This window comes from Perna viridis, chromosome 8 (genome assembly GCF_037379345.1).
Source record: "Perna viridis isolate PV_CMFRI_1.1 ecotype Kerala chromosome 8, ASM3737934v1, whole genome shotgun sequence".
In the NCBI taxonomy this organism is placed as follows: Eukaryota; Metazoa; Mollusca; class Bivalvia; order Mytilida; family Mytilidae; genus Perna; species Perna viridis.
The window spans coordinates 40,066,378-40,092,591 of NC_142452.1; the positions used below are offsets into that span (position 1 = coordinate 40,066,378).

Here is a 26,214-nt window from a genome sequence, read left to right on the forward strand (position 1 = left end):
AAACCCTCACACCACTTGGCAGGCTGCAGCTGAAATTGTATGTTAGGTAAAGAGCATTATATCAACTTATTTTATTTGCCTTTATAGTGTAAGTTCTTCTGTCAGATTGTCAACTATTTTAATGTGATGTAGTGGCAGATCCAGGGGGTGCAGGGGGTTCTCACCCCTCATTTTTATTGGAAAATTTGTCATTTTCATGTGTAAAATTGATAAAAAAAATGGTAATAATGGCCTAGCACCCACCTTTTTTATGAGAAACCCTGGCTGGCACCCCTCCTTGTCAATGTGTCTGGATCCACCCCTGTCTTGAAATAATAAAGCAGACTAAAAAGTTGTTCTTCAATATTTATTGGCAAGAAAATGAATTTTATGGCATAAAATTGTTAAACAAATGAACAAATTAACAGTTTTAAAAATAAAAAACAGCAAACAAACATGGACCAACTCATGATAGCCCTCCTCAGGGGTAGCAGGTTTTTCCTTTTAGCTCTACAATAGAAAATATAGTTTGGTTCAAGATAAAAAAAGAGCATTATGTGTTTGTGTTTTTAAAAGCAACAATTGAATTTTTTTTTTTTTTTGGCAAATCTACTTTCTTTTGACTTAAAAAAGCTTAGTGAAAGTTACATTGGATCTTTGTGAAATTTAGAGTTTTTTTCTTTTTATTAAACTTTCTAATCCTATCACACATTTTTCATTGAGAAATGAAGTAAAAACAGTTATATGGTATCTTCTATAATCATGAAAGATTATACCTTATTCATGAGTGGTTAGCAAAGACTAGAAACTTTCACAAGTGTAAAGTCAAAGAGATTCAGTAGACTAGAATGTACTTTTATTTGTGGATATCAATTTTCATGATTTATCAAAATTTTGTTGTTTTGAGATTTTGAGGATTCTTAATTTCATGGAATTCATTACACCATTATAGTTTTCAGTTGAAATTAAACAATTCATCGGAAATTAAATTCATGGTTGATCAAACTGTAAAACTAAAAACCCGTGAAAATTGGTACCCACAAACATTAGCTCTTCCACGGTAACTTTTAATAAATAAACCACAGCAATTCACATGCATTCAATCAATGTAAGATTGGTGTAAATCTTGGAAACTAAATTATCTGCAATACATATAAATTATGGCTTGATTGAAAAAGCCAATTTTATTGGTTGTTTACTGGTATAAGACACAACTGTTTGCAACCCACCCTTAACAGTAGGTTTTCAGTGATTCACTCATAAAACGAACCATATTAAGAAAGCGTTCAGAATACCTGCAGAAATTCAGAAACTTTTGATGTGATCTTCAAGTTCATGGCATCTATGGTACAGCTGGTTAAGGTCTGAAATATACGTGAAATAAAAATGTATGGAAATCACTGATTTCACTCCTCGTTTTTTTTTTTTTTTTTTTTTTTTTGTGGGAGTTCACATTGCTAGTACTTTAGTTATTTTTAGTGTGACGTCTTGTTTCCCTCATCTTTAGTTTTTATGTATAATCTTTTTTATTCACTTCACTACATTGTGTAGGTAGATTTTCTCATGTATTCACGTTTAGGCCATGCTTTTTTTTTTTTTTTTCTCATTTCAGTCACCCCACTTCTGACACTTTGGTATTTTCTTGCCAATATCAATGATAAAAGAAAATAGCATTATTATCAAAAAGTTAAGGAACAAAGGAAAAGATATAAAAAATCCAGGATTTTAGGTTAGGGGTGGTTTTCAAGATTTATAACAAAGCATGAAAGTTGTAGGAATATAATTAGTAAAAGTTATCTAATAAACAGTTGGTCTGCCCTCAATGAATATGCATTTGCATTGACCAAATTGCTGTGTCCATGAAAACTTTTAATGAGGAATCTGATTTACAATGATGAAGTGCACCGGTGGGGTAAAGGGCCTAAGATAGTTATGTTCTAGCTCTAAATACATGATATACAAAGTTATAAAATTGGTGCATTTTGGCTATCATTAATACATGTATGGAAGAGTTCGATATTTTGTAAGATGTTATTATATCCTGACGTTCCATTTTTGTAAACCTTGTAAAAGTCTGAAAGTAATGTTTGTTTTAGGCATCTCTTTCAAAAACATACTGTATTTTTTTTAACCTCTTTGTCGAAAGTGGTTTAAATTTTTCAATACAGTTGACTATTGTTTTTTTATGGCATGAGAGACAAATGTGGATCAAGAGATTTTGGAAAGGGGTCGTGTTTTTTTTTTTTTTTTTTTTTTTTTTTTTTTTTCTCTCTTTTGCCCAAATAATGAAACTTTGTAATGCAAAAGATAAACAAAATTTCAAACAAACGTTTGTACAACATATGCTGCCCCACCCCTTCTTGGACCTACCACTGTAAGACCCTTCTCACCTCTCCCTATTTTCAGTGGCAATCAAAATTTGTTAACCCCATTATCCTTGTGTTCCATCCCATTTTTCATGTCATCATCATTTCATGTTCATCGCCTGAATATAGCTGAAATACTGCTGCTCGGGCGTTAAACCCCAAAAAATAATCAATCAATCAATAAGAGATATCATATTCTAACAATTAACAGTATTGAAATTATTAGTACCTTCTTTTTCTTTCTTTAATAAATTCCATTGTTTCCATAGCAGGTTACATAGACAGATAATTACAATAAACATTAGTGTGTCTTTCCATGGAATTATTTTGGTCAAAGAGGTGTCCTAAAATTATATTTAAAAAACAGGATATCATAAAACTTGGTTAGTTTTTACTTTTGCTTATCTAGAACGATTTGAATTAGCTCACTCAGAATTTCTTTTGGTCATAAATGTATAGAGGGACTTCGATGGTCTTTAACAGGTATGTCCTAAGCTAATCATATACAGTGACTTATGGCAAGCATTATTTCAATTTTATTATCTTGATAATCTTGTGGAAAAAAAAACAGAATTTGCATCTCATGTACCTAAAAGACGGAAAACGAATAAATAGCATATAAGAAATGTCATAATGCGTATGTGCCTATAGTTACTTTTGACCATTATACGTACAGATAGCTACATTGTATATATACACTCACTTCATATTCAATGAATTCGAGATCAGCTGGCTCAGTTACAAAGCTGAAAAATAATTTAAAATGCAAATATATTCAACCAGACATAATTTTGAATGAATGTTAAAACATTTTTAAACGAACATGGCTATTCGAACGTATATTATCGCATTTAAAGACCACGTGATCCCGATTTTTTGTAAACTGTAGTTGTTCCTTTCTTTCATTTTAGAAATGTTCGAATGAAACACTCAAGTGCGAGATCTCTTGATAGACATTGTAAAAAATGCCCTTTTCTGTTAGTCATAAAAATAGGCGCCCGACACTTTTCAACCGCCACAATGTGTAGCCTGCATATCTTCCTTCTTTACTCGATACAATATCTCTATTGTTCAATACAGATAATAAAATCCAACTATGCAGCTAATAGATGTCACATACCCAAATTCAAACTGTATCCAAGACTGTACAATCAAAGTGCTGAAAAGACCGACAAGCCATAAGACAGCCATGCTCTGGAAAAACTCAAATTTCAATGAACTAAGCACAGTTCAAGAAAGACGTCGTCACACGATAAGATTTCATGCAACTCTGTTCTGTTGTTAGGGACTTAGGTGTAACGTCATAAAATGTTAAGTTCAGTGACGTTCACTAACGTATACTTAGACACAGACTATTTCTACTCGGGGGGCGGGGGAGGCATTTTTTCAACAGTTAGGGTTTTTTTATTTGAAAAAATACATTGTGAAGTAATAGGGGAAATGTTGAATTACAATTATTCTTTCCTGTCCATGGCTGAGTAAAAAAGCGATTTTTGCTAAACATTTGGAAGATACATGTAATTTTATTTAAATCCCAGCCCCCCTTTCATTCATTCCCCACCCAACGTTGCTAATAAAAGTTTGGTCCCCTACAATAGAATAGAAGGTAAGGCGTATATATGTAAAAATGTTGAATGATTGCGCAGTATTTTCCATTAAATTGTTTTTGGGGAGCTAGGTACATGGATGTATCCATATTAAAGAAGGATTGATAAAAATAGCTTTTCATTAGTAATAATCATCTTAACTAAAATTTTCCAAGATTTCATTTGAATTAAGTTTCAAGATTTCAAGATATACCAAGCATATGGGGCGGGGTCCGGGCCCATCTGTATGCTCGAAATGATTAAAAAATGCATGTGACGCCCATCGGGCGGGGATCACACTTCAGCGAGAGGTTTCTCGCCATTTAACATTTTCCATGTTTTCCGCAGATTTCATTGGAGAAACCGACTCTCCTTCAACCTGATTTAAACTATTTAACCACTCTCTATTAACATTTTCACACGTTTGCTAAAGATCGCACTTCAGTTGAAAATCTTCATTTTACCATCTGGAGGGGCCTGGAGAAAAAGATGTAAAGCTAAAAATCTATATTTACATAAACAAATAAAAACGCATATTAGATAGAAAACAAAAACAAACAAAAAAACAATAAATGATACTAAAAAAAAATAAAAGTTGCTGCAACAATTATAATATAGGGTTTAGGAGTAAAATGATAAATGTGTATCCCTACACCACCGAAGAATCGCTTTAATTATATTTTTCAATGTCAAACCCCGAGAATATTAATGCTTCAGTAAAAATGGCTTACTTGGCGTTTTCTGTACTACCACATTTAATACTTCTGTGTTTCTTTTGATGACTTGTGGCGATTTTCATTGGCAGATTTTGTCAAAAATTGCAAAAATGGGATTTTCGATATTCCATGAAAAGGAGCATTAATTCGTCTCTACAAGTTATTGCTCAACCAAAACCGATAATTCAATTTTCTGCCTAATAAAACCACGAAAAGCTAATTTTCATGACAGAATTTTCACAAAAGAATGGTAAAAATATTACCCCTACCCCTAGAAAACTGGTCAAGGTATTAAAGAAAATTCTCATTCATAGCTTACCGACACTGTCAAACTTATGTTTTAGGAATTCATAATTAAGATTATGATGTACCTAACATATTTGATCAATAATGGACTCAAATTTTCCTTTTGGGGTTAAAATCGTAAAAAAGGGAATTTTCAGAATTTTAGATTTTCTTCTATATCGCTCGTTAAGGTCATATTTTAACACCATGGGTCAAACAAACTTTCGCATGATACAGTACATTCGAATTGTATCTTCGCTTTCCAATGTGACCAATTGCCCAATTGATAAATTTTTAACTTTTTCAAGTCCAATTAAGTAAAAAATTGCCATCCTTACCCCTGAAAAAAACATACCTCGACATGAACCACTCATGAAATTCTGTTTCCGCCCCTGACATGAATTCAATATCAAACATTAACACATGATGCGGTCATACCTCCTTCGAAGTCACCAATACTTTGATTTGGATACACTGCATGCAAGCGTAATATAAGTTGTCTGGGTTCAGTTTGTGTGTGTGAAGGAAGTTTTACTGGCAAACATTAACGCATTCTATATAAAATAATGTTTATCCTTGTTGGGTCAATCGTGGCCATATTTAGCATGTTCTTAAGTAACAATTAAAGTAATGCGCTAGTATTTTTTAGCATTCTCTTTTCACAATGGTGTCAATTTTGGTCCAATCACCGCAATAAAAGTATTTCACTGTTGTTCAAATTCTTTTCGACACCCACGGCAGGACCAAATAATGAAAATGATATGTCACACATCGAAATGACCACTAACAGGGGCGTAGCTAGGCCTGTTTTATTTGTACGCAAAATTACGGCGAGGGGTCTTGGGGGGGGGGGTCGCTCAAGGCCCCCAGTGAGTATTTGCATAAAACCTTTATTTCATTTTTAAAATGTGTGTTTTTATTTTTGTTACTTTTTCCGAAAGTACGCAACTGTGTATTTGCGTATATGCAGCTACGTCCCTGACTGAAATGTACCATAGTGACAAAAAGAATTAGCAAGTGTTTCACGTAAATTATGGTCGTCATCATGAACTCGTGGATCGTTATGGTGTATCCACCAGCACCATGAAAACTGATTTATTCAACGGGTCATAGTTTTCCTTTCCTCGTTTGTTTACTCCGGACTTGACTTTTTATGAGCAACTCGGCGGGTGTTTCTAGAAAAGCAGAGGACGCTTACCCTACCGGCGCGCCTGGTCCATGCTCTCAGTTTTTAGTGGAGTCCGAGTTGCTCATTTACTTTTGTTACTTTGTATGTATGATTTTAGTTACTCTATGTTCTTTGTTGTGTATGTCTGTTTTCTATGTCTGGTCTTTGTCCCTGGATTACATTCTGTTGATTACCGCTATACCTTAGTTCCCTTGATTACTCTTTATCTTTTAGAATGCCCTCCTTTTTGTGAAAATAAAATACTCGATTTTAAATTTCCGCAAAGTTCGAGCTAATTTAAGAATGCGATTGTCCTTTTTTTTTTACTTTCTGATAAATATAATTTGGAATATTGTTTGGCGTGTTTATTCCCTGAAGTGATTTGGAAATCGTAATATTGTTCTCTGTCCGCAAAGTGGATAAATCCTCCAACCTGGGACTGAAAGAGCAATTTTTTTCTCCGTCGCACTGGATGTGACTTAGCGGATCGGATGTGTGGCATCATATTATAAAACAGTTGTTGGCTGCCTGTATCGGATATATTCTTTCTATTACCGTTTGAATCTTGGTTCCTTTGATTACTACACAGCACGGGGTGTCCCTTTGACCTGTCTTATTTCACTAGAAATCTCAATTTAATGATTTTTTTTTTATGAAACCGGGCCCTAAACGCCGTCGTTCAGATCAAATAGGATCACCTTGCTGTGCAAAATAAGAGCAAACTATACTAGTATCTCAAACTTTGGAACAAGCTATAGGCCAATGATCAGCCCAATTTATTTTCCAACAATCATATTCACCACTGTTTCTATACCAAACGGGGGATTTAATGTGCTGGATCTTATATTAGTCAGTGAAAATGCCTGTTTTGAAAAAAATAAAAACAATAATACCAACAAGAAATGATTGAAGTTGGATGTTGTTAAAATATCGGAATTTCAGTCCTTCAATGACATGTGGAATTGGGAGGACTAGTGTCCGAGGAGATCATCGAAATAGGAAAAAAATTGTGTACCACTCTCGGTAGTCTTGTTTCTAAATTCGTCTTAAGCTAGGATTTTATTTCCTTTGGTTGAGTACTACAGAAAAAAACGAGTAGAGCAGTTCTTCAATTTCAGATTCCATTATTAGATGATGTTTAATATCCAATTTGCCCAAACGAACTTGAATGTAATGAGACGAACCTTCTTCTGCTTCATTTATGTATCTAGACCTTCAATTCAGTTCAAGGTCATTGTGAGTTATTTTTTTGACTGGATTAATCAAAGGTGGTGAAAAACTGTAACAGACAAAGAACTTACTCTGTAACATTTTTATATGCAGTAAAATTTTTGCTTAATTTTTTTAACAAATGCCCAAACAAAACTAATAAAAAGCTATCAAAATTTATTTAAAAAAAAAACAAAAAAAAACATTAAATAAATATGTCCCAGTTCATATACCACTCTTCAATGTAAGCAGATCTGTCCAACCAGCTCTACAACAGAAAATATTGTTTTGGTTTAAATATATAAAGCATTCAGTATCCGCGGGCGGTGATTAAATTTCTGGCAAAGATTTTTCCGCTATTTTACATTTCCAAGTTTTCTACAGATCTCTGTTAAAAACTTGTTCGCCTAATGCTCTCGGGGATTACAAGATTTCTCTACTCTAGATAGTTAAATTTTATCTTTAGCACACTCGCTGAAACTCGTGGGTTGAAATCTAAAATTTTACTATCACGAGTGGAGAAATCTTGTATTCCCCTCGATACAGAAAGAAAATCTAAATACCTAAACTGACATCGCGGCGGATTCCCTCGTGCAGGTCCGGGTGTTAAAAGAATAGGCCTGCAGCAGCGCTAAACTTGTCGTAAAAGGCGACTAAATAGTGCTCAGAAACCTAGCCGGGGGCTAGGCGCTCTGCCCACAGAGCAACTGGGATGTGTGCCTCAGGTGGTGGAATGGGGTACCCCTGGCATGTTACATGCTGGGGTTGTCAGGCTATAATACGGAAAACCTGACCGCAAACCATAGTGGTGCACCGTGTTGGGAAAGATGCCACGTTCCTCGCACGTTAAAGAAAAACCTGCTGTGGTATTCGATAGGAGTAGGAACCTTTGCGCTCCTCCACAGGAGGCTAAATTATCCGACTTTACCCATCTTTCTAGTGGCAATCAAAATTAGTTCACACCTAGATGAACTGTCTCGTACTACCATACACCGTGTACCAAGTTAGAGCCCTAGATTAATCCTAAGAGGAGGAATGACCCGGTCAGCGAAGGCAATATTTTTGTAGCCTAGCTGGCCGAGTGGTCTAGGGCTCTGGACTTTGTGCAGGCGGTGTTGCCATAGATGTCACAGCGGTACGAGTTCGAGTCCCGCGGAGGGAACGACCAAAAATTTACATCGCAAATTTGACAGTTTTAACATCGTTGAGAATTTTTCAGACCCATATATATATATATATATATATTTTGCCAGCACAAAATTGCTATTTTTTATTTTAGCAGCAACCGAAATCATTTTTTTTTATATTATTATTATTTTTTTAATCTGCCTTGTTAAGTAACGGGGAATATATAGAATCATTATTTTGTTTTCAATAAAGGAGGAAATTTTATTCCCCAAATTTTGAAAAATTATTTTTCCCTAAAAATACACCAGCCCCAGGCCCATCCCCTCGCTCTTATAAAATGGTCGGCTCCTTAGTTATGATTTAATGAGCGATCACTTGTTCGGAATTTCTTGATCAGCCCGCTGGCTGGTATGTTTCACAAAATGATTGTCGTGAAAATTTTGCGATTCCATGATCAAGGAGATTATTTTATAGTTCTATGTCAGACAACTCAAGTATGGCAGGCTACTCCGATATAGACACCATGTCAGAATTGTAAGGCACGTTTCCAGAAAGTACGATTTGTCATAAAGTAGGGGACGAGTTGTCAATGTTTACTTCCGGATCATGTGAATGCAAAAAGAAGTTGTTTGTACGCTGTCAAATTTTATGTCTCCAGACTCTTTGTTTATATAGTACATTTACACAGAGAATCAGTGTTAGATAAGATACATATTTCAATTTCATTTTAATGCAGTGCCTGTGAATTATCGCAAACAGACACCATTTGAAAATCTTCATGTCATAGTCATAGACCAGAATTTGCAGAAATGAAGATTTTCTATGTCTGGACTGCCATGATTGCTCAAAAACTTTTTACAAATATCCTGTAAATGCAATTACAAAATGATTTTAAGGGATTTAAATATCTTTCTTTAAGAGTGCCACTTATTCAATCCATGTTCAATCACATGCGCTCATTATAAGACGGAGGCACTTGTCTCAGTAAAAATAACCCCTGCACTTGTATGCCTGTTGTTAAAATTAAAAAGCACTGTTATTGCCTTTCTGTGTATTGGTTAGATACAAAAGAAGTAATTCCCTACATTTTTGAAAATTCAATGAAAATGCCCTTGAAACAATGAAAACATAACTTTACCTCAAAATTACAAGTTTCATACAAATGTGTAAAATGTCCGTATCACACTTCATTACTTGAGCTAGTATTGCACTCCTTTCACATACATGTACAACACTACATGTGTTTGTAACTGTATGTTTATTGTTGATTTACCCTAATACTGGAGTTTGTACACTACTTGTATTAATGTAAATTTTATAGAGTTTGTAATGCTTGTAAATTTTGTGGGCACATATACAACATACATCACAAGCTGCTTTTCTTCGATACAAGTCGTTTCGGCCATACTACCACCTGGGCCATAGTCACTTCGGCCATAGTTATCTCGGCCAAAGTATATTTCGTCCACACATTTTAAAATATTATCCCTGATTCTGATTCAGACTTAAGACTTGACTTTGAAATGACGTTGTTGTGTACAATATGACAATGTAGAATTAATTATTAAAAGTTTAAGACTTGATTGAAAGACTAGTATTTGTTTATTATGACTAGTATTTGTTTATTATGAAAGTTTACCGATGCCAACTATGACCTTTTGTATTATAGTGCTTAAATATGTTTTGTGTGGTTTGCGAATGGGTGTTTGAGCATGTGCATTTTTGTTTTCAAATAGTGGTGAAAAGAGCGATGTTTGTTTGTGTGTGTGTTTTTGTTATTTTTGTAATTTTAGTAACTTTACATGTATGATGATTAAAATAAAAGAAAATTTGAATGTACTTACTTAAATTCTAGTATATTAATCCTGTCCTTCGATCACTAAAACATTTGTTATGCTATAGCATAGACATGTAATTAAATATTGTACAGTTGGAGATGGACTAGGGCTGCAAAATGTTTATGGCCGAGATGACTATAAAGCCTTTTCTTGGGACACAGATCTGATGCACATGTATATTTACCTTTGTTTTAAAAAAGAACCAACTGGGAGCTCATTAATAGATTTTAATTAGTATTTTATGTTGTGATTGGTACAGTTGTATGGGTACATTTACATCATGTACATACATGTATGTGTGTGTAATTGCAGAGATTATTAATGTTGCATAAACTTTTTTTTATTAATGAAACTTCTGACATATAAGCTTTAGGACTGGAGGTGTATTACTATTACATTTACTTCAGGATTAAACTTGACACAATGAATTGCATGTACTTACATGTATATGCAGGCATTTTTAGAGAAGAAGAGAATGTTTACATTTGACAATATATCTTTTGATTATTTGTAATGCACATGAAAATATGTATTTTTCAGTGACTTCAACCTAAAGATACACACTAACCCTGCCTGCACATTTTTCCTTGCTATTCACCTGAAGCTTTTGTGTAGTTGGCAATTAACAGGTACATGTACAATGTATATATTTTTGCTTGCTTCATCCACTGTCATAAGAGCCATTATATTACACTGTATCTAAAACAGTGAAAACTGTCTGTACTGCACCTCTTTTGGACTTCAAAATTGTTTTGGTTTAGACTGGTGTTCGGTTTGTCAAGGTTCAAAATACTTAAAATTGATATATAAGGACTTTGAAAAGTGTCTGGTTAAGACAGATTTTCGACTTAATCAATGTTTATGCAGGTTTTACTGGGACTTGTATGTCATACTGATTCACTGACTTAATCAATGTTTATACAGGTTTTACTGGGACTTGTATGTCATACTGATTCACTTGGTAAAAAAAAGTGTTTACAAACTTTACTAAATGTAATATTTGTGGTACTTATGCTTTTAGTTAATTTGATAAAGATAAATGTGAATGTAAAAGTAGTTATACAATGTACCTTAATAATTGAATTTCAGATGTAACACGCTTTCTGGTTGGATAAAAAAAATTGTTGATTATCTCAGAAACCAAATATTGTAATGTGACAGTGACGTCACCAATCTTTTTGGCTGATTTACTCCTTAAATTTTGATACTAAAATTCAATTATAAGGACAAATTTTTTTCTGTCTATTTGAAATAACCTTAATGCCTGTGGCACACCACACATAAAAATAACTTGCTACGCTGGTTATTCAATGTGAACCACATGGTGGAGGTTATTTCCTCATAGACCAAAATGAATATAACCGTCATACCTAAATAAATTTTGTGTTTCCAGTAAAACAATAAACCTACATGTACATGTAACTTTTCCCTGCTTGTGCCCACCCTTTGTATATATGGTTTGTCATGACCTTTGTAGAAAAAGAAATGTACATGTATCCGTAAACATATCAAGCAACTACAAGTAATCCTAATTTTGATTAGGTAAAACAAATTATATGTCTGTTTCCTGCTACCATACCCTAAACATTTTATAGCCATTTAGGCTTAAGCACTGTTAAAGTCTAGATTGTATCCCATTAACTCAGTGTTAAAGAGTAATCAAGGGAACCAAGGTTCTAGCAGAAATCAAAAGAAAGCAATACAGGGACAAAGACCAAACATGGAAAACAGATATACACAACAAAGAACATTAAGTAACTAAAATAATATATACAAAATAACAATAGCAAATGAGCAACTAGAACTCCACTAAAAACTGGGAGCATGGACCAGGTGCACTGGTAGGGTAAGCATCCTCTGCTTTTCTAGAAATACCCACCGAGTTGCTCATAGAAAGTCAAGTCCAGTGTAGACGAAAGAGGAAAGGAAAACTATGACACGATGAACAAGAATGTTTCTGAAAAATAAAATAATTTCCCTACCTACCTACCCAATTTTTTTTCAGGAAACAAAACTTTTATTTTTTTTTTTTTTGGCCTCAAAAAATTATTTCACCAGAAAAATTCTTTTTATAGACCATTGTTTGACAAAGAAAAAAAATGAATGAAAGCAAAAATTTTATAAATCTCATAGACATTATTTATGTGGAGAATTTAGTGTGACATTTTCAAAAGTCCTAATTAGTTTACAGAGGAGTGTTACGAATCCTATAGATTTAATGTATAATTATTACTCCTGGCTGTTATACTGAAATTTGTATAAATTTCCTTGGAGTGCATATTACATGCTCAAAGGTTTCACACATTGAAAATGTACTTTGTGTTGTTTCAGAGGTTAAAAGAAAGCTAGTATTTCAGAAGTTCATTATACTGGACATGAATAAAATGTATTAGGATATTCAAACGAAAAAAAAACAAGTACAGCTATGGAATTCAAAATACATTGTCAATTGTAAAGAAGTTACTTCTAAATAATGGCATAATTTAGAAGTATATACATGTATTTTGTATACAAATGCTTCTATTTTAGATGTATAAATGAGTGGGACTGGAGAAAAAATATCAGCTGAAATAAAATCCCTCTCAGAGTTACCAGGAAGCTCAAGTAGGCTAAGCTTTGATAACTCTGGAGCTTCTGGAGTAATTCATAGGATTGAATCAAATACAGCCTCAATTAAATTTACTGGAACTGTTGTCACTGGCTTGTCAGAAGAAGAAATATCCTCAGAAGAAGAACAAGATTATTCATTGAAAGAAATTGGTCCTGTTGATGAAGAAACTTTGAAAAAGATCAATGAAAAATTTGTCCCTGAAGACGATGATGATATAGTAAAATTGGAAATTGACCTAAAAAACAGAAGTTTAAGTGAATCCACAAAAGAGGAGACGGTGTCTAAAAGTGTTAAAAGCAACACATCTGAATCACCAAGTCATTTTAAGCAGAGCCGATTTAATCCATTTGATAAAGACCTACACATGGATGAGGACTACTTTGAAGATAATAATTCACGACCACATTCGGGTAATGAAAAATTGATAGTTTGGCTGAGTTCAGTTTTTATATGATGAAGTAAATGCACATGTATTTTAAATTTGTGCGAACACTAATATGTACACCGCCAAATGTGCCTCACATGAGAATCGTATGGTTTGCAACATATGATAATTATATGAATTGAGTGTGATATTATTATGATGTGTTTCAGTTTACTTATGAATATCACATGATTTTCATATGGTAATCATATGATTTTCAAAGACATATGATAATCTATTATTATGTGGCACATTTGGCTGTGTAAATGTATTGATCTTGTATTTTATTTTTTTTTTGTTATTTTGAAATGTGTACATGAAAATCATTTTCCCTTCCATCACCATTCTACAGACCCCAGGGCCCTACAATAAATAAATTAAAGATTTCCACCAATTTGTATGGGGATAGAGTGACAACTGGTTGACTCGGTGTCTGAGCAATGTGTCTTTGTTGGCAGTTGTTTCTGTTAGCCAGCATAATAAAAATCCTGCTCAGTGTGGTGGTCTAGTACAAAGCAGGTCTGTAAGATTGGTCAAATGCATGAAATATCTGCCTAACAAGGTTAAACTCATAATCAATTAATCCTCTTGCCGATTGGAACTAGCACAAACTATCAAGTTTTCCTCACCAAAAATTCATATGGCCTAGTTGAGGGAGGAGACTTGATGCTGTTTTGAGTAGAAAATGAATATCCCTTTCCTTCTTCTCAGTTGTGTTTCTTTATTTTAGAAACATATGAAATTGTCAAATTATACATTTATTTTGTCACTACAGGTTCCTTAACTAGCTCCTCATGGACCAACTTGTCAGAAACTAATGATGATATCACGATAGATGCTGAGTTAGGATTGGCTGAGGACCATTTCTCTCATCCTGAGGTAGGTGTAGCAGTGAGTTAGGATTGGCTGAGGACCATTTTTCTCATCCTGAGGTAGGTGTAGCAGTGAGTTAGGATTGACCGAGGACCATTTCTCTCATCCTGAGTTTGGTTTGGCAGTGAGTAAGGTTTGTCTGAGAACCATTTCTCATCCTGAGGTAGGTGTGACAGTGAATAAGGTTTAGCTGAGGACCATCTCTCTCATCTTGATGTAGGTTTTGCAGTGACTGTGTAATTGCTGAGGACTGTTTCTCTCACCCAGAGGTAGGTTTTGCAGTGAGTTAGGTTTAGCTGAGGTCCTTTCCTCTCATCTTGATGCAGGTTTTGCAGTGTCTTTGTAATTGCTGAGGACCTATTCTCTCGTCCAGAGGTAGGTTTTACAGTGAGTTAGGATTGGCTGAGGATGATTTCTCTCATCCAGAGGTAGGTTTTGGAGTGTATTAGGATTGACTTTTTGTCCTGAAATGCATGAGATATCTGCAACAGGACATTAAACCTTAATTAATCAATATAAATGTAAGCAGATATGTTATTTTGTTGTTACAATGAAATGCCACACTTCTTTTTTATAGGGACATTTTGGATTGAGTACACATGAAGAACTTGAGATGGCTATTGAAAACTGTAAAGAAATGATTGACAAAGCTCCTCAACATTCTGACAGGATGAAAAATTTGGTTCAAAAACTGGTGCAACTCAGACTTAAATTACAGGAACTAAAGGTATTATTCATGTTATAGTTAAGTATGGTAGCCAATCTCTGTGTTGATAGATAGAGTTACAGTCAAACCTGTGTTAAAGGTGTACACCTAAGGTAAGGGACACAAGCCTTGAAATCAGTGATATGTTTGGTATCATATTCAATTTCATCAAAGCCTATCAAGCTTTCATTTGAAACAGAATGAAATCAGTCCAAGTTACTTTTATGCTTACATGAGATTGGTGTAAGATGCTGAATACAAACGTTCTAATGATTTGTAAGAGTTGTGTCCCTTACCCTAGGTCTACCTCCTTTAGTGACCTTCCAAGGCAAAGCTAATCCTTGTCACTTAAGGCAAACAAAATGATATTTGGGTTTCCTGCTACCCTGCCTATCCTAGTTTTGTGTGCCTACTCCAAAACATTGTTTGGCTGTTCGGCTCAAGCACTGTTAAAGTCTAGATTGTTTCCTCTTTAACTGAGTACAGTTTTTTTGAAAAATTAAATACATATAATTTTCTTACCTACTTACCCTACTTTTTTCTGGCTGATATCAGGAAACAAGACTATTATTGTTTTGGCCTAAGATAACAGTGGGTGGTCTTTATATACAGATTTTTTTTACATAGAATGCACTACATAGGAATGTGTTAATTATTATCTTATAAGACAGTTTTTTGCTGAATCAGGGCCTAATCTAGAGGGAGAAATGGGCAAAAACTTCTCCCTGTTCGTGCTCACTTCTCCCATTTATCTTTGAGAGGGAGAAGTTTTTGTAATAAATTACTTAGACAAACATGTCAATATTGTTATATTTCAAACAGAATTTACAAAAACCTCTTCTTGTCATTGATGTCTAGATTAGGCCCTGACTGAATACATGTGGTTGCTAGTAAAAAAGGCTTTGCTGTACTATAGCAGGAATTTGTCTTTTTTCGGGAGGACATATGTTGAACCCCCCACAAGAATCTATAATGACTCATAAAAACTGTTCAAATGAGTCAAGATGGCACATTGAATAAAGATATTTGGTGTACAATGCACTTCAAAGGCTTTTTTCCTGGTACAAATAAATCTATTTGAGCAGCCACCTGTATTAAGCAATAAAAAGACTGTGATTATAATATCCTATGTTATGAATTTTATGTACAATTTAATACCTGTATATAAAGACCCCCTGTCTTATGTGACCATGATTTTACTCTCCCTTGGAAGGTCATTTAAGACAGGTTTGATTCTGTTTTCTTATGTTGATGAAACTGGTCCCAATGATGTCAGGATTTAATAAATAATTCATGGGGGTGTGGTGTTGTAGAAATTTACACATGGGCTTGGTCTTTATATTTGTTTATTTTATACCACTCTTAAGTGAGGTATAAATTATGAAGTGTGTAAATGAGTACAACACCATACCTAACATGCATTGCTTGTTTTTTTTTTCTAATATGACAAAAAAGACTATTTCTTCATCAGATTCACTCAGGGGTAGATATATTATACAGTTATTAAATGGGTTGGATGCAATAGACCAGAACATTTGTTCTTTGGTACTGAGAATGATCAAGTGTTCTGGACTATTGCATCCAACCCATTTAATAACTGTTTTATTACCTAATTTGTCTATGAGATATAATAAAGAATGGAAATGGGGAATATGTCAAAGAGACAACCATTCGACCAGGAATAGGAAATTGACCGCTCCATGTTTACGAATTGACAGACGAGAGTCACATCTACGTTTTTACACACGAGTTTTTTGTGTATAAATTCCAATTCAATGAAGCGCTTAAAAAAAGTTCAACCAATCAAAAGGCTTAGATAAAGGTCATTATGGGGTCAGTGCAATAGACTCCTCAAGGAGACTATTGCATTGTGCAATAGTACATTGACAGTGCAATAGATCGCCCTATCCTGAATAAATTTTGAAAATAGAGAAAAATATGTGTATATTTAATAAACAAGATAAAAACTTATAATTAGGTAATGAAAGGTTATATATCATATGATGTTTGTAGGAAGTCATATTAGAATGCAAATTAATCATTTCAGTCTTTGCCAGATAAATTTCTAACAACAAGCCAGAGCTTAAAAAAATACTGAACTTATATATCGGTAGCAATCATTGGCATGTTAACCAAATTCTGCAAACCCACCAGCATTTTTACCAGCCATAGCTGTTGGGCTGGCGTCAAACTACCATAGTTATCATGCATTCTTGGATACTAAAAAAATATGTTTACTCTTTTGTTTTTTTGTATGAAGAATACATGTGTATTTTAACTGATAATTTAACTTCCTTGATTATTACAGGAAGGTCCAGAGCCTGTGTCAGCTGATGTGAAGGCTGTCCTGGGACACAGATTTACTGTCCAGGATGGGCGTGGTACTAAACACTATTGTGAAAAATGTAATGCCATGATCCTTGGAGTCATTCAGACATGGTATAGGTGTACTGGTATGTTTTAAACTGAAATACAGGTACTGGGAAAAATTTACTACCATATGTAACTTATTATCCCCTTTTTTCAGAATAGCAAACTGTTTACGAACGTAACATGTTGTCAATACTTGATATATTGATGGCCCTGATCACACACATATCGTAACATGTGGTTTCAGAGAAATTGCATCCACAGAATGTTACAGACAGACAGACACATGCATGCACACCTACCATTACCTTGTCCCTCTGTCACTTTCTAATTGGAAACAACAATTAATTGTGTAAACAATTTTTGCTTATTAAATTGGTACTCACTTTTTCAGTTTTAAACACTTGCCCATGATTTTGAACATGCATTGTACATTATTGTTAAAAAGTAATAAATATTTTCCTATTAAAATCAATAGAAAACAAAGCGTGCAATATATCCCGGTATTTTCACACAAACTTTCATTTGTATCCAGAAAAATTCGAAGATATTCCAAATACGTTTTTAAATTTATTGCACTATTGTTGTCTGCTAAAAAAATGGCTGAACAGGATATTGACAGGTTGTTATAAAAATGGCAATGATTTCTTTGTATGGGTCAACATATTCTGTGTTTGGTGACAGTTATTGTGATTCCATTTTTCTTTCAAATAATACAAACAAAAAATGCATTCCTTTCAATTTTACTACAATTTATCAAACATTCATAAATTCATATTGCACTAGTTCATATATTTATTATGTATCATGTTTGAACTAATGCAATAAAACACATACCATGTTGTCAAATGCATTATATCCAACAAATATATTATTATATTATAATATTATTATATTTATTACTATATAATAAAAGAGTTATTGCATGAATACTGGTGAATATTGTCCCTCGCAGAATATTATATTGCTCTTGCAAGTTTGTGCAATATAATATTCTGCCCGGGACAATATTCACCAGTATTCATGCAATAACCCTATATTATTGAACTGAAGAATGGTATCCTGTCAATGCTTTCAGAGAAATATACATTTTATTTCTTGTGAAATTTTTTACCCTATGTTAAGTTTTATTATATGATTTATTGCTTTGTGATATCAAGTTCAAGATCAAATTCTCAAATATAAAAAAAAGTAATTGATAATGGTGTATGTTTTATTGTGATTTTTTGTTACTTTAATCTAACTTTGTCGGTTATTGTATTTGTCCAGTTTCTCCAAGTTATTTACTATGCTTACAACATGGTATATAATTAAATATGAATGGTTACACCCTAATGTCAGTAGTGTTTGACATGTGTCGTGATATTGCACTATTGCTGCTAGATTATTTCCTGATTATACTTACTTGCAATTTGGCGGGTGCTGCTGGCAGAACAAGACATGCTTACCCTTCCAGAGCACCTGATGTCACTCCAAATTTTTTGTAGCAGTTTATATTGCAAGTGCATTTTTTTGGATGATGTCTTGATTCCCTTATCATTGGTTTTCATTTGTAATCTTTTTTATTTGGTTTGCTACATGGTATGTGTAGATAGTTTCTGGTTCTTGTGAGTGTTCACATTTAAATAGGCCATGTTATGGGATTTTAATGTATTTGAATCATCTGACTGCTGATGCTTCGGTATTTTTTGCTGAATTTAAAAAAGGTCCTCATAAAAATTACCAGGTTTATTTTGAATTAAAAAAAAAAAAATTAACTATTTTCACATGGCGGACAATATACATGGTTTCTTTTACAGAATGTGGTTACAACTGCCATGAGAAATGTGTCAATGGAATAAAGAGAACTTGTGCTAGTCTAAAGGTAAAACTAAATGATTACATAAAAAAAAACAACTTAATAATAACAAAGTTTTTTTTCTTATTTCGTATGATTCTTTCTAATTATGAGTTTTACAAACATCCATTTTTGGAACCTAGATAATTCCCATTTTATTTTGTTGAATGATATTGATTGTTTGTATTCAGGAGTTCTGGATTTTTTTCAAATGAATAAACAAGAAATAGAATATTTATGAGAAAAAATTAAGATTATAACTTAAAATTTTATGTACTTCAAAAAACCATCCTATTAGAAAAAAAACTTGGAAAAGTACTTTTAACTAATGCAGTGGTTCAAATTAGTTATGGTCCAAGGTCAAGGTAACTTAATTTCTGAAATACTGTGTTTGAAATTTCTTTACATTGCTCCTGGACTTTAAACCCTTTCAGTTAACACTTTATTGCAGACTTTTGATTTTCTTCAAGTGAACCTTTTATTTGAAGCCCTGATTTTAAGTCCTGGTTCAGCCACAAATGTTAATAAATACTCAAGTCTGAGAATATTCTTAACTTCCATGGCAACTCCAGTGAAAATCTTTGAAATTAATGACGTCACAAACAATTGAGAATTTTCTCAGACTTAAGTAACTCTTCGAGTTATGTGGAGCTTGGTCCTGGACCTTCCACTCTTTATAGTAAATTTGAACTCCTGACTAATGGCATGCTGTAAGAACATGTCATTTTGAGCTTATTCTTATTACAAATAACTTACTATTTTATAGGTATTAGAGAATGGGTTCTTTTGTTTGTCTATTTGTCCCGATAGTGGACTGTCTGCTCAGAATTATAGATGTGCTGAATGCCGTAGTTCAATATCTTTTAGTAAGTATCTGTCTGTAGAGTGGATATTTATGCTTTTACATGGACTGGTTTCAGGGAGCCTTGTCTTTGTGACTATAACAATTTATGGTAACATTCATGTTTTTTTACAGAGGCTGGTTTCAGTGAGCCTCAACTGTGTGACTATAACAATTTATGGTAAAATTTATGTTTTACAGAGACTGGTTTCAGTGAGCCAAAATAAAAATATCCTAGATTCTCATCTCCTCCCGACCCAGAATCCAATTTTTTTCACCCTCCCGAATATTTTATTTTGATTTTTTGTCCAGTTTAGATCAGTTTCTTTCAAATTGACAGCGTATTTCACTTAAATTGAAAAAAAAAATCCCCTGCCCACCCCTAATTTTGAAAAATGTTGCATGAGAAACTAGGAATTTGTTATGATGGTCTAAGTTTTGTTTACTAAGGACATTGTATAATAAGTTTACAGAGTGATTTGTAGTATCATTTTCTCCAATTGTAAGTCCCTGACTTATAATATAATATACGACCTTGTAAGGAATGATTGCTACATTTTTTTTCAGTCTATGAAGAAATAACATCAATCATGTGATGCACACTAAATAACTTTTGTAGCAGGTTATAATCAAGTTTGCACCACATGGGTTGAATCTATTTCAAATACCAACAAGTCTGAATTTAGTGAGCCTAGCTTTTATGATTAGAATAATTTATTGTAACATTTATGCTTTTACAGAGACTGGTTTCATGGAGCCTCGACTGTGTGACTATAACAATTTGAAGTAACATTTATGCTTTTACATGGACTGGTTTCAGTGAGCCTTGTCTTTGTGACTATAACAATTTATGGTAACATTCATGTTTTTTTACAGAGGCTGGTTTCATTGAGCCCCACCTGTGTGACTCTAACAATTTATAGTAACATTTATGTTTTTACAGAGACTGGTTTCAGTGAGCCTCGTCTGTGTGACTATAATGGTAACTACTATTGTGAATTATGCCATTGGAATGACCTGATGGTGATTCCTGCCAGGGTGTTACATAACTGGGACTTTGAACCAAGAAAGGTATAAATGTTTTTACCTCAAATTGGCTGTTGTGAAAGTCATCAAATCTGATACCTACTTAAGTAGCTGTCTTTGTAAGAATCATGCAAAATTTGAAAAATGTGATACACCTAAGAAAAGGCTACATAGTTTTATTTTTGTAATTAAGTTGTTTGCATTGACATAATCAATGCAATAATTTGTACAATTCAAAGATTGAATTGACTACTTTTTATAATGTTAGTTGTCTGGCAATGGATAAAAAAAATACACAGAAGCAGTGCATCAGTATATAAGGTGTTCCCCTTTATCTCATAGGAAAAAAACGTAGTAGCTGATACATTAGAAATTACGATATACATGTCTTATTGGATGTGTTTTCTGGGTTTTGTCTCCATGTATATTTGCCTATACACATATTGCATTTTGTTATATACCTATTGTTGAACGATTTAAGTCTATTTTCTGGAAACTTACAAGCAAAATATTTACTAACCATACATATTACGAATTATCTAAATGCTTTGGCTTGTCTTTCCCTAGGTATGTCGAGCATCTAAACAATTTTTGAAGTTAATGACAGACCGAGCTGTGATGCGGATCCAAGATGTCAATCCAATGTTGTTTAACTATGTAGAAGAACTAAATGAAGTCAAGGTATTTGTTAACTATGTAGAAGAACTCAATGAAGTCAAGATATTGTTAACTATGTAGAAGAACTCAATGAAGTCAAGGTTTTTGTTGTGATTGTGACAAAAGAAATGTAAAATCTTTCTATGATTACGCTATTAAGGAGGTAGACCTAGAGTAAGGGACACAACTCATGAAGTCAGTGATATGTTTGAATCATATTCAATTTCACGAAACCCTATCAAGCTTTCATTTGACACAGAATGAAATCAGTTACTTTGATGCTTACATGACATTGATGTAAAATGTTGAATACAAACGTTCCAATGATTTTTAAGAGTTGTGTCCCTTACCCTAGTTCTACAATCTTAAACCAACTTATCTCGTGGATATTTATTTTAACTTTTCATAATGTCAATTTAACTTTTGTGGCTATTGGATTCCACCATTTACATTGTATATAACGAGAGTAGGTATGGTGAGTATGTCAAAGAGACAACAACCCCGCCACCATGATAAAGTCAGCCCAAGGCCAACCATTTGTCTTCAATGAACGATGAGAAAACCCTCACACAACAGGGTAGCTACATCATTATAACAAAGACTTGTTGGTTTACAGTATCATATTCCTACAAACTGATATATTAAGACATAGATGCTGTTTTCCTAGTACGATTTGAGATCAAACTGAGAAAAAAAAAATAATGAAAGAATCTGTTTTATTGGGCTTGTAAGTCATGTCATGTGACTCTGAATTCCAAATATTGGTTTTTAACCTCCATGCAAGAAGCATAGGTAGTGGTTTATTTAAGCAGTAAATAACAGAAAATCAATTTTATCATTGTTTTACCATGGGCTGGCCATTTATGGTAAATAACGACATAAATGGCCAGCCCGTCATAAAACAATAATAAAATGGAGTTACCGGGATTATTTTGATTCTAATATGACTAGTTTCTTCATATATTTGAATAGGCTTAGCCTACGTGTTGCATGAAATGGTGGCCATGTATTTATTATTTTTTTAACCATGGCTGTGGTCAAAAGAACTTTGAAGGATGTTACATTAGAATTTTTTATAGAGTAGACATCAATCAAATCAATGAAACTTGTTATGTGTAAATATAATGATAAAATATTATGCTTCTTTATTTCTACACTAATATGTTTGGTTACCATGTAGACACTATGACTTGCCCCCTCAGTTTTGACTGTCAGGATTTTAACTTTCTTGTAGAAACTGAGAGAGGAGTTGTTAATCATGAAGAAGTACTTACTGCTGTGTAAAGAAGCAATGAACCAGAAATTTCTCTTGTTGTTGAAGGATAGACAACATTTTGTCGAGAACTCAGATGTGTATTCATTACAAGATGTACTAGATATTCAATCAGATAAACTTCTCAGGGAGCTAGCTCCAACACATTCCACTTGGGCTCAACATATCAAGACGGATTGTCAGGTAAGTTGTTTGTCTTTGTTTTGATATGAGACTTAAGATCATACCTAATATTTCTGATAGATAAATTTCCCTAGTGTTTCTTAAAGATGACCCTGAATGAATATACTTTACAATTTTGATATGAACATACATAGGTCACCTAAACTGATTTAAAGATTTAAAGATTGAGCCTTACTAAAGCCAGTATTTTAATACATTTTATACAGATTCTGTTGGGAATTTTTAATATTTTCCTAACTTCTAAAAAAAACTGGTGAATGAAATTTCTTATAACTTTAAATGAAGAACAGTAAAAAGACATCCTTTCCTATTTCAAATCGGAAATTGGTGGTCACCAAACACTTTTTCTTGCAGTATTATAAAGACTAAAATTTCCTACACATTTCAATAGATCATTTACCTGCCAATTATCTCCCCTTGAAAGAGCTTTTTCAAAATAATGTTTTTAAGTTTACCATTTTAAATTTTATGAAAAAAATCTTTTGAAATGATTTAAATATATCATTTTTACATCATGTCAAACACTAATAATTTATTTTATCCTGCAATGAGGTTATTTGTTAAACGAATAAAGGTATACGGTTATTTTTTTGCTGTACCGTACATTAGCAGGTTATCGACTTTCTGGCTCCTCCCACTCACGTGATCGGCGGAACTACTTTTTTCTGGTATGCATAAATTAATCATGGCCGCCACCATAGATATGATATAAACAAATTGCGATTGCGTATCCGGTTAATTCCTTTTTTTGCTGTTTTGTTTCGTTTTCACCTGAATGAAATTAAAGATTTTATGTAAACCAAATAATGATTTTGTTTGTAATTTTTTCACCGTCATATATACAGCATAGCCTCACATTTCCTACCCGTTCCGTCGCCTCCTCACATATCTTCAGTAATTTTCGACAATGTACCTATATTGTATATGAAAATATATATATCTGTATGATTTTGCAAGATGATAGAAAAAGATGCTCTGTTTAATAGGTGTGATCTACCATCAAAAACACATATGAAGATATTTGAGTTCACACCCTAATAAGTCTCAGTGCTACTTGATTGAATCTTAGTCTGATATTTCACGTTTTGTTGTGAAATCTTGTAATCACAGGAATTGGAGTAAATTCACATGCCTTATACACTTTTTATGACATCATGCAGACATATTTTTTCATCCATACTGTATTAAATCCTGAACTTTCAATGTACCATTTTTGGACTTTCCTATCATATAGTTCCCTTCAGGACTCTGACCTTTATTTTGGATCAAGTTTTGTATATTTTTTTTCAAAACCATGTTTTATTTGTCACAGACATTATTCACGAACTTACTTATACGCCTTTGTCTTTCTGTTTACAGCTGTGTCAAGCAAAAGGTTTTATTTGTGAGTTGTGTAATGATTCAGAGACTTTATTTCCATTTGACAATACTGCCATAGTTTGTTCTCAGTGTTCCAATGTTTTACATAGGTAAGTATCCATACATATGATGGTGAGCTAATGAATTCTCCCAAGTTAGTTACATGTGTGTAAAAAAATTATCAAATTCTCCTAAGTATGATGCATGTACATGATCATGTGTCAAACTCTCCTTAGATATGTGTCTAAAATGTGGGACCAGTCAACGATTTTACATTCAGAAGAAGCATAAAAATGAAACATTCAATTTTTATGCATGTAATTACATTGCATATTTTTCTCTGATTTTTATCTCCATTTTGTTTTAGATATACATAGAAAATAGACAATACACAATGATCAATAAAAGTAGTCACCTTTAATAATTGTGGTCATAGCCTATTTAAATAGCTTGGAAATGTGTTTCATCCACACATGAAATATTCTTTAAAAATCACATGTAAAGCAGATTATCCAATGAGATTAGCATATTTTAATGATATGCACAGTTAATGTAATTGTATAATGATGATCTATCAAACCCTCCCAATTAAGTCACATGTAAGTAATAAACAAATTTATCAAATTCTCCCAAGTAAATTCTCTTATGCAAGATACATGTTTTATGAAATTCTCCTTAGATGGATACATGGCACTTTATCAAATTCTCTCAAGAAGAATACCGGTTGTTTGAATGAAAAAATTCTTAATGATTTTTAGAATTTGTAAAGTCATTAAGAATTAACAGTACCAATAAGCCCTGTTGATAAAAATGTGTCATTTCATTGTATTTATTTTTTTTTCAGACATTGTTTTATAAAGAAGGGATCCATTTGTCCAAGATGTGAAAGGAAGAACAAACGGAAGGCTAATTAGGGGAGAAAGTTTGACGTCGACAGATTTAGGGAGGAAAGCAGAAACTTTGAGATATTATAAAATGTGCAATACATATGTAAACAGAAACTTTATATTTTGTGATATGAACCATGTCTTGTCTTTCATGCTTTATTTATAATAAAATAATTACAATGTTATGAAATTATTACTGGTAACTTTAATGTTGTTTAAGAATGATCAGTGCTGTTGGTGGAAATTTTGAAATCATCTGGCAAAGCAGATTGGTAAAGTTTGCCTGCTTATTCTGTATTCCAATGGTTAACAAACTTGCACATTTCCGGTACGACTAAATTCGAGCACTTTCCTCGACATGTGGAATAGGTCTACTGTAAAACATTATACTGTGTATTATTTAAGAAATTAATGTTTTATTTTTTGTTTTTTCATCACTGTGTAAAAGCATTTACCATTGCATATTTTCATTGAAGTGTGCTTAGTAAACGTTTTTACATGCTAATGAAACATCAAAAATGAAAAGTTCAATTCTTTTTGTCACCCTTGCAATGAATGTCACCATCAATCATGTTTTGATTAACTTGGTCCGTGTGCTACAGGTGAGATATATCTTTGTGATAAACGATTATTATTATGTTTGTTGTTTTATTTCATTTGTATCAAAGCATCCGTTGTAGTGAACCCTGTTTTGGTGATTTTTTTATTACATAGAAAATAGGCAATACACAGAAATCAATAAAAGATGTCTGGTAATTGTGTGGTAACCTTTAAAAATAGTCAGAAGCGTGTTTCATTGACTTGTGAAACATCATTTTTACAGCCAATTTTCCAGTGAGATTAGTTATTTTTTCATATGCACAGTAAATGTTAATTATTGCAGTTTTAAATG

The 26,214-nt window shown here is 33.2% G+C and overlaps 1 protein-coding gene and 1 long non-coding RNA gene across 6 annotated transcripts; one reads left to right on the forward strand and one right to left on the reverse strand.

Annotated features, from left to right (window-relative positions):
• Window positions 1–351: 351 nt before the first annotated feature.
• On the reverse strand, window positions 352–3,618 carry LOC148610476 (uncharacterized). Of its 2 annotated transcripts, XR_015914564.1 has the most exons (5): window positions 3,466–3,618; window positions 3,049–3,091; window positions 2,575–2,689; window positions 1,275–1,343; window positions 352–489 (listed from the first exon to the last, which is right to left on the reverse strand). It is a non-coding gene; the product is annotated as an uncharacterized LOC148610476 (long non-coding RNA). The 2 variants fall into 2 exon arrangements; XR_015914565.1 differs by lacking the exon at window positions 2,575–2,689.
• Window positions 3,619–9,018: 5,400 nt separating this feature from the next.
• Window positions 9,019–25,959, forward strand: LOC148610477 (differentially expressed in FDCP 8 homolog B-like). Of its 4 annotated transcripts, none has more exons than XM_088595520.1 (13): window positions 9,027–9,134; window positions 10,816–10,904; window positions 12,805–13,296; window positions 14,086–14,189; window positions 14,761–14,910; window positions 17,198–17,342; window positions 19,059–19,123; window positions 19,863–19,962; window positions 20,881–21,008; window positions 21,531–21,644; window positions 22,855–23,076; window positions 24,436–24,545; window positions 25,280–25,959. In XM_088595520.1, exons 3-13 carry the CDS (start codon window positions 12,813–12,815, stop codon window positions 25,347–25,349), a joined length of 1,692 nt encoding a protein of 563 aa, XP_088451646.1. In that variant the 5' UTR covers window positions 9,027–9,134; window positions 10,816–10,904; window positions 12,805–12,812; the 3' UTR covers window positions 25,350–25,959. The 4 variants fall into 4 exon arrangements, with proteins under 4 accessions (XP_088451647.1, XP_088451646.1, XP_088451649.1 ...); XM_088595519.1 differs by having other exon boundaries at window positions 9,029–9,068; XM_088595521.1 differs by lacking the exon at window positions 10,816–10,904 and having other exon boundaries at window positions 9,019–9,134.
• The last annotated feature ends 255 nt before the right edge of the window (window positions 25,960–26,214 follow it).

What these genes read in the sequence shown, in the direction of transcription:
- LOC148610477 (XM_088595521.1), top strand. Translation starts at nt 12,813, where the DNA reads ATGAGTGGGACTGGAGAAAAAATATCAGCTGAAATAAAATCCCTCTCA. An exon ending in CCGTAGTTCAATATCTTTTA is followed by an intron (nt 19,963 to 20,880) that starts GTAAGTATCTGT and finishes ATGTTTTTACAG; the next exon opens with AGACTGGTTTCAGTGAGCCT. An exon ending in GGGACTTTGAACCAAGAAAG is followed by an intron (nt 21,009 to 21,530) that starts GTATAAATGTTT and finishes GTCTTTCCCTAG; the next exon opens with GTATGTCGAGCATCTAAACA.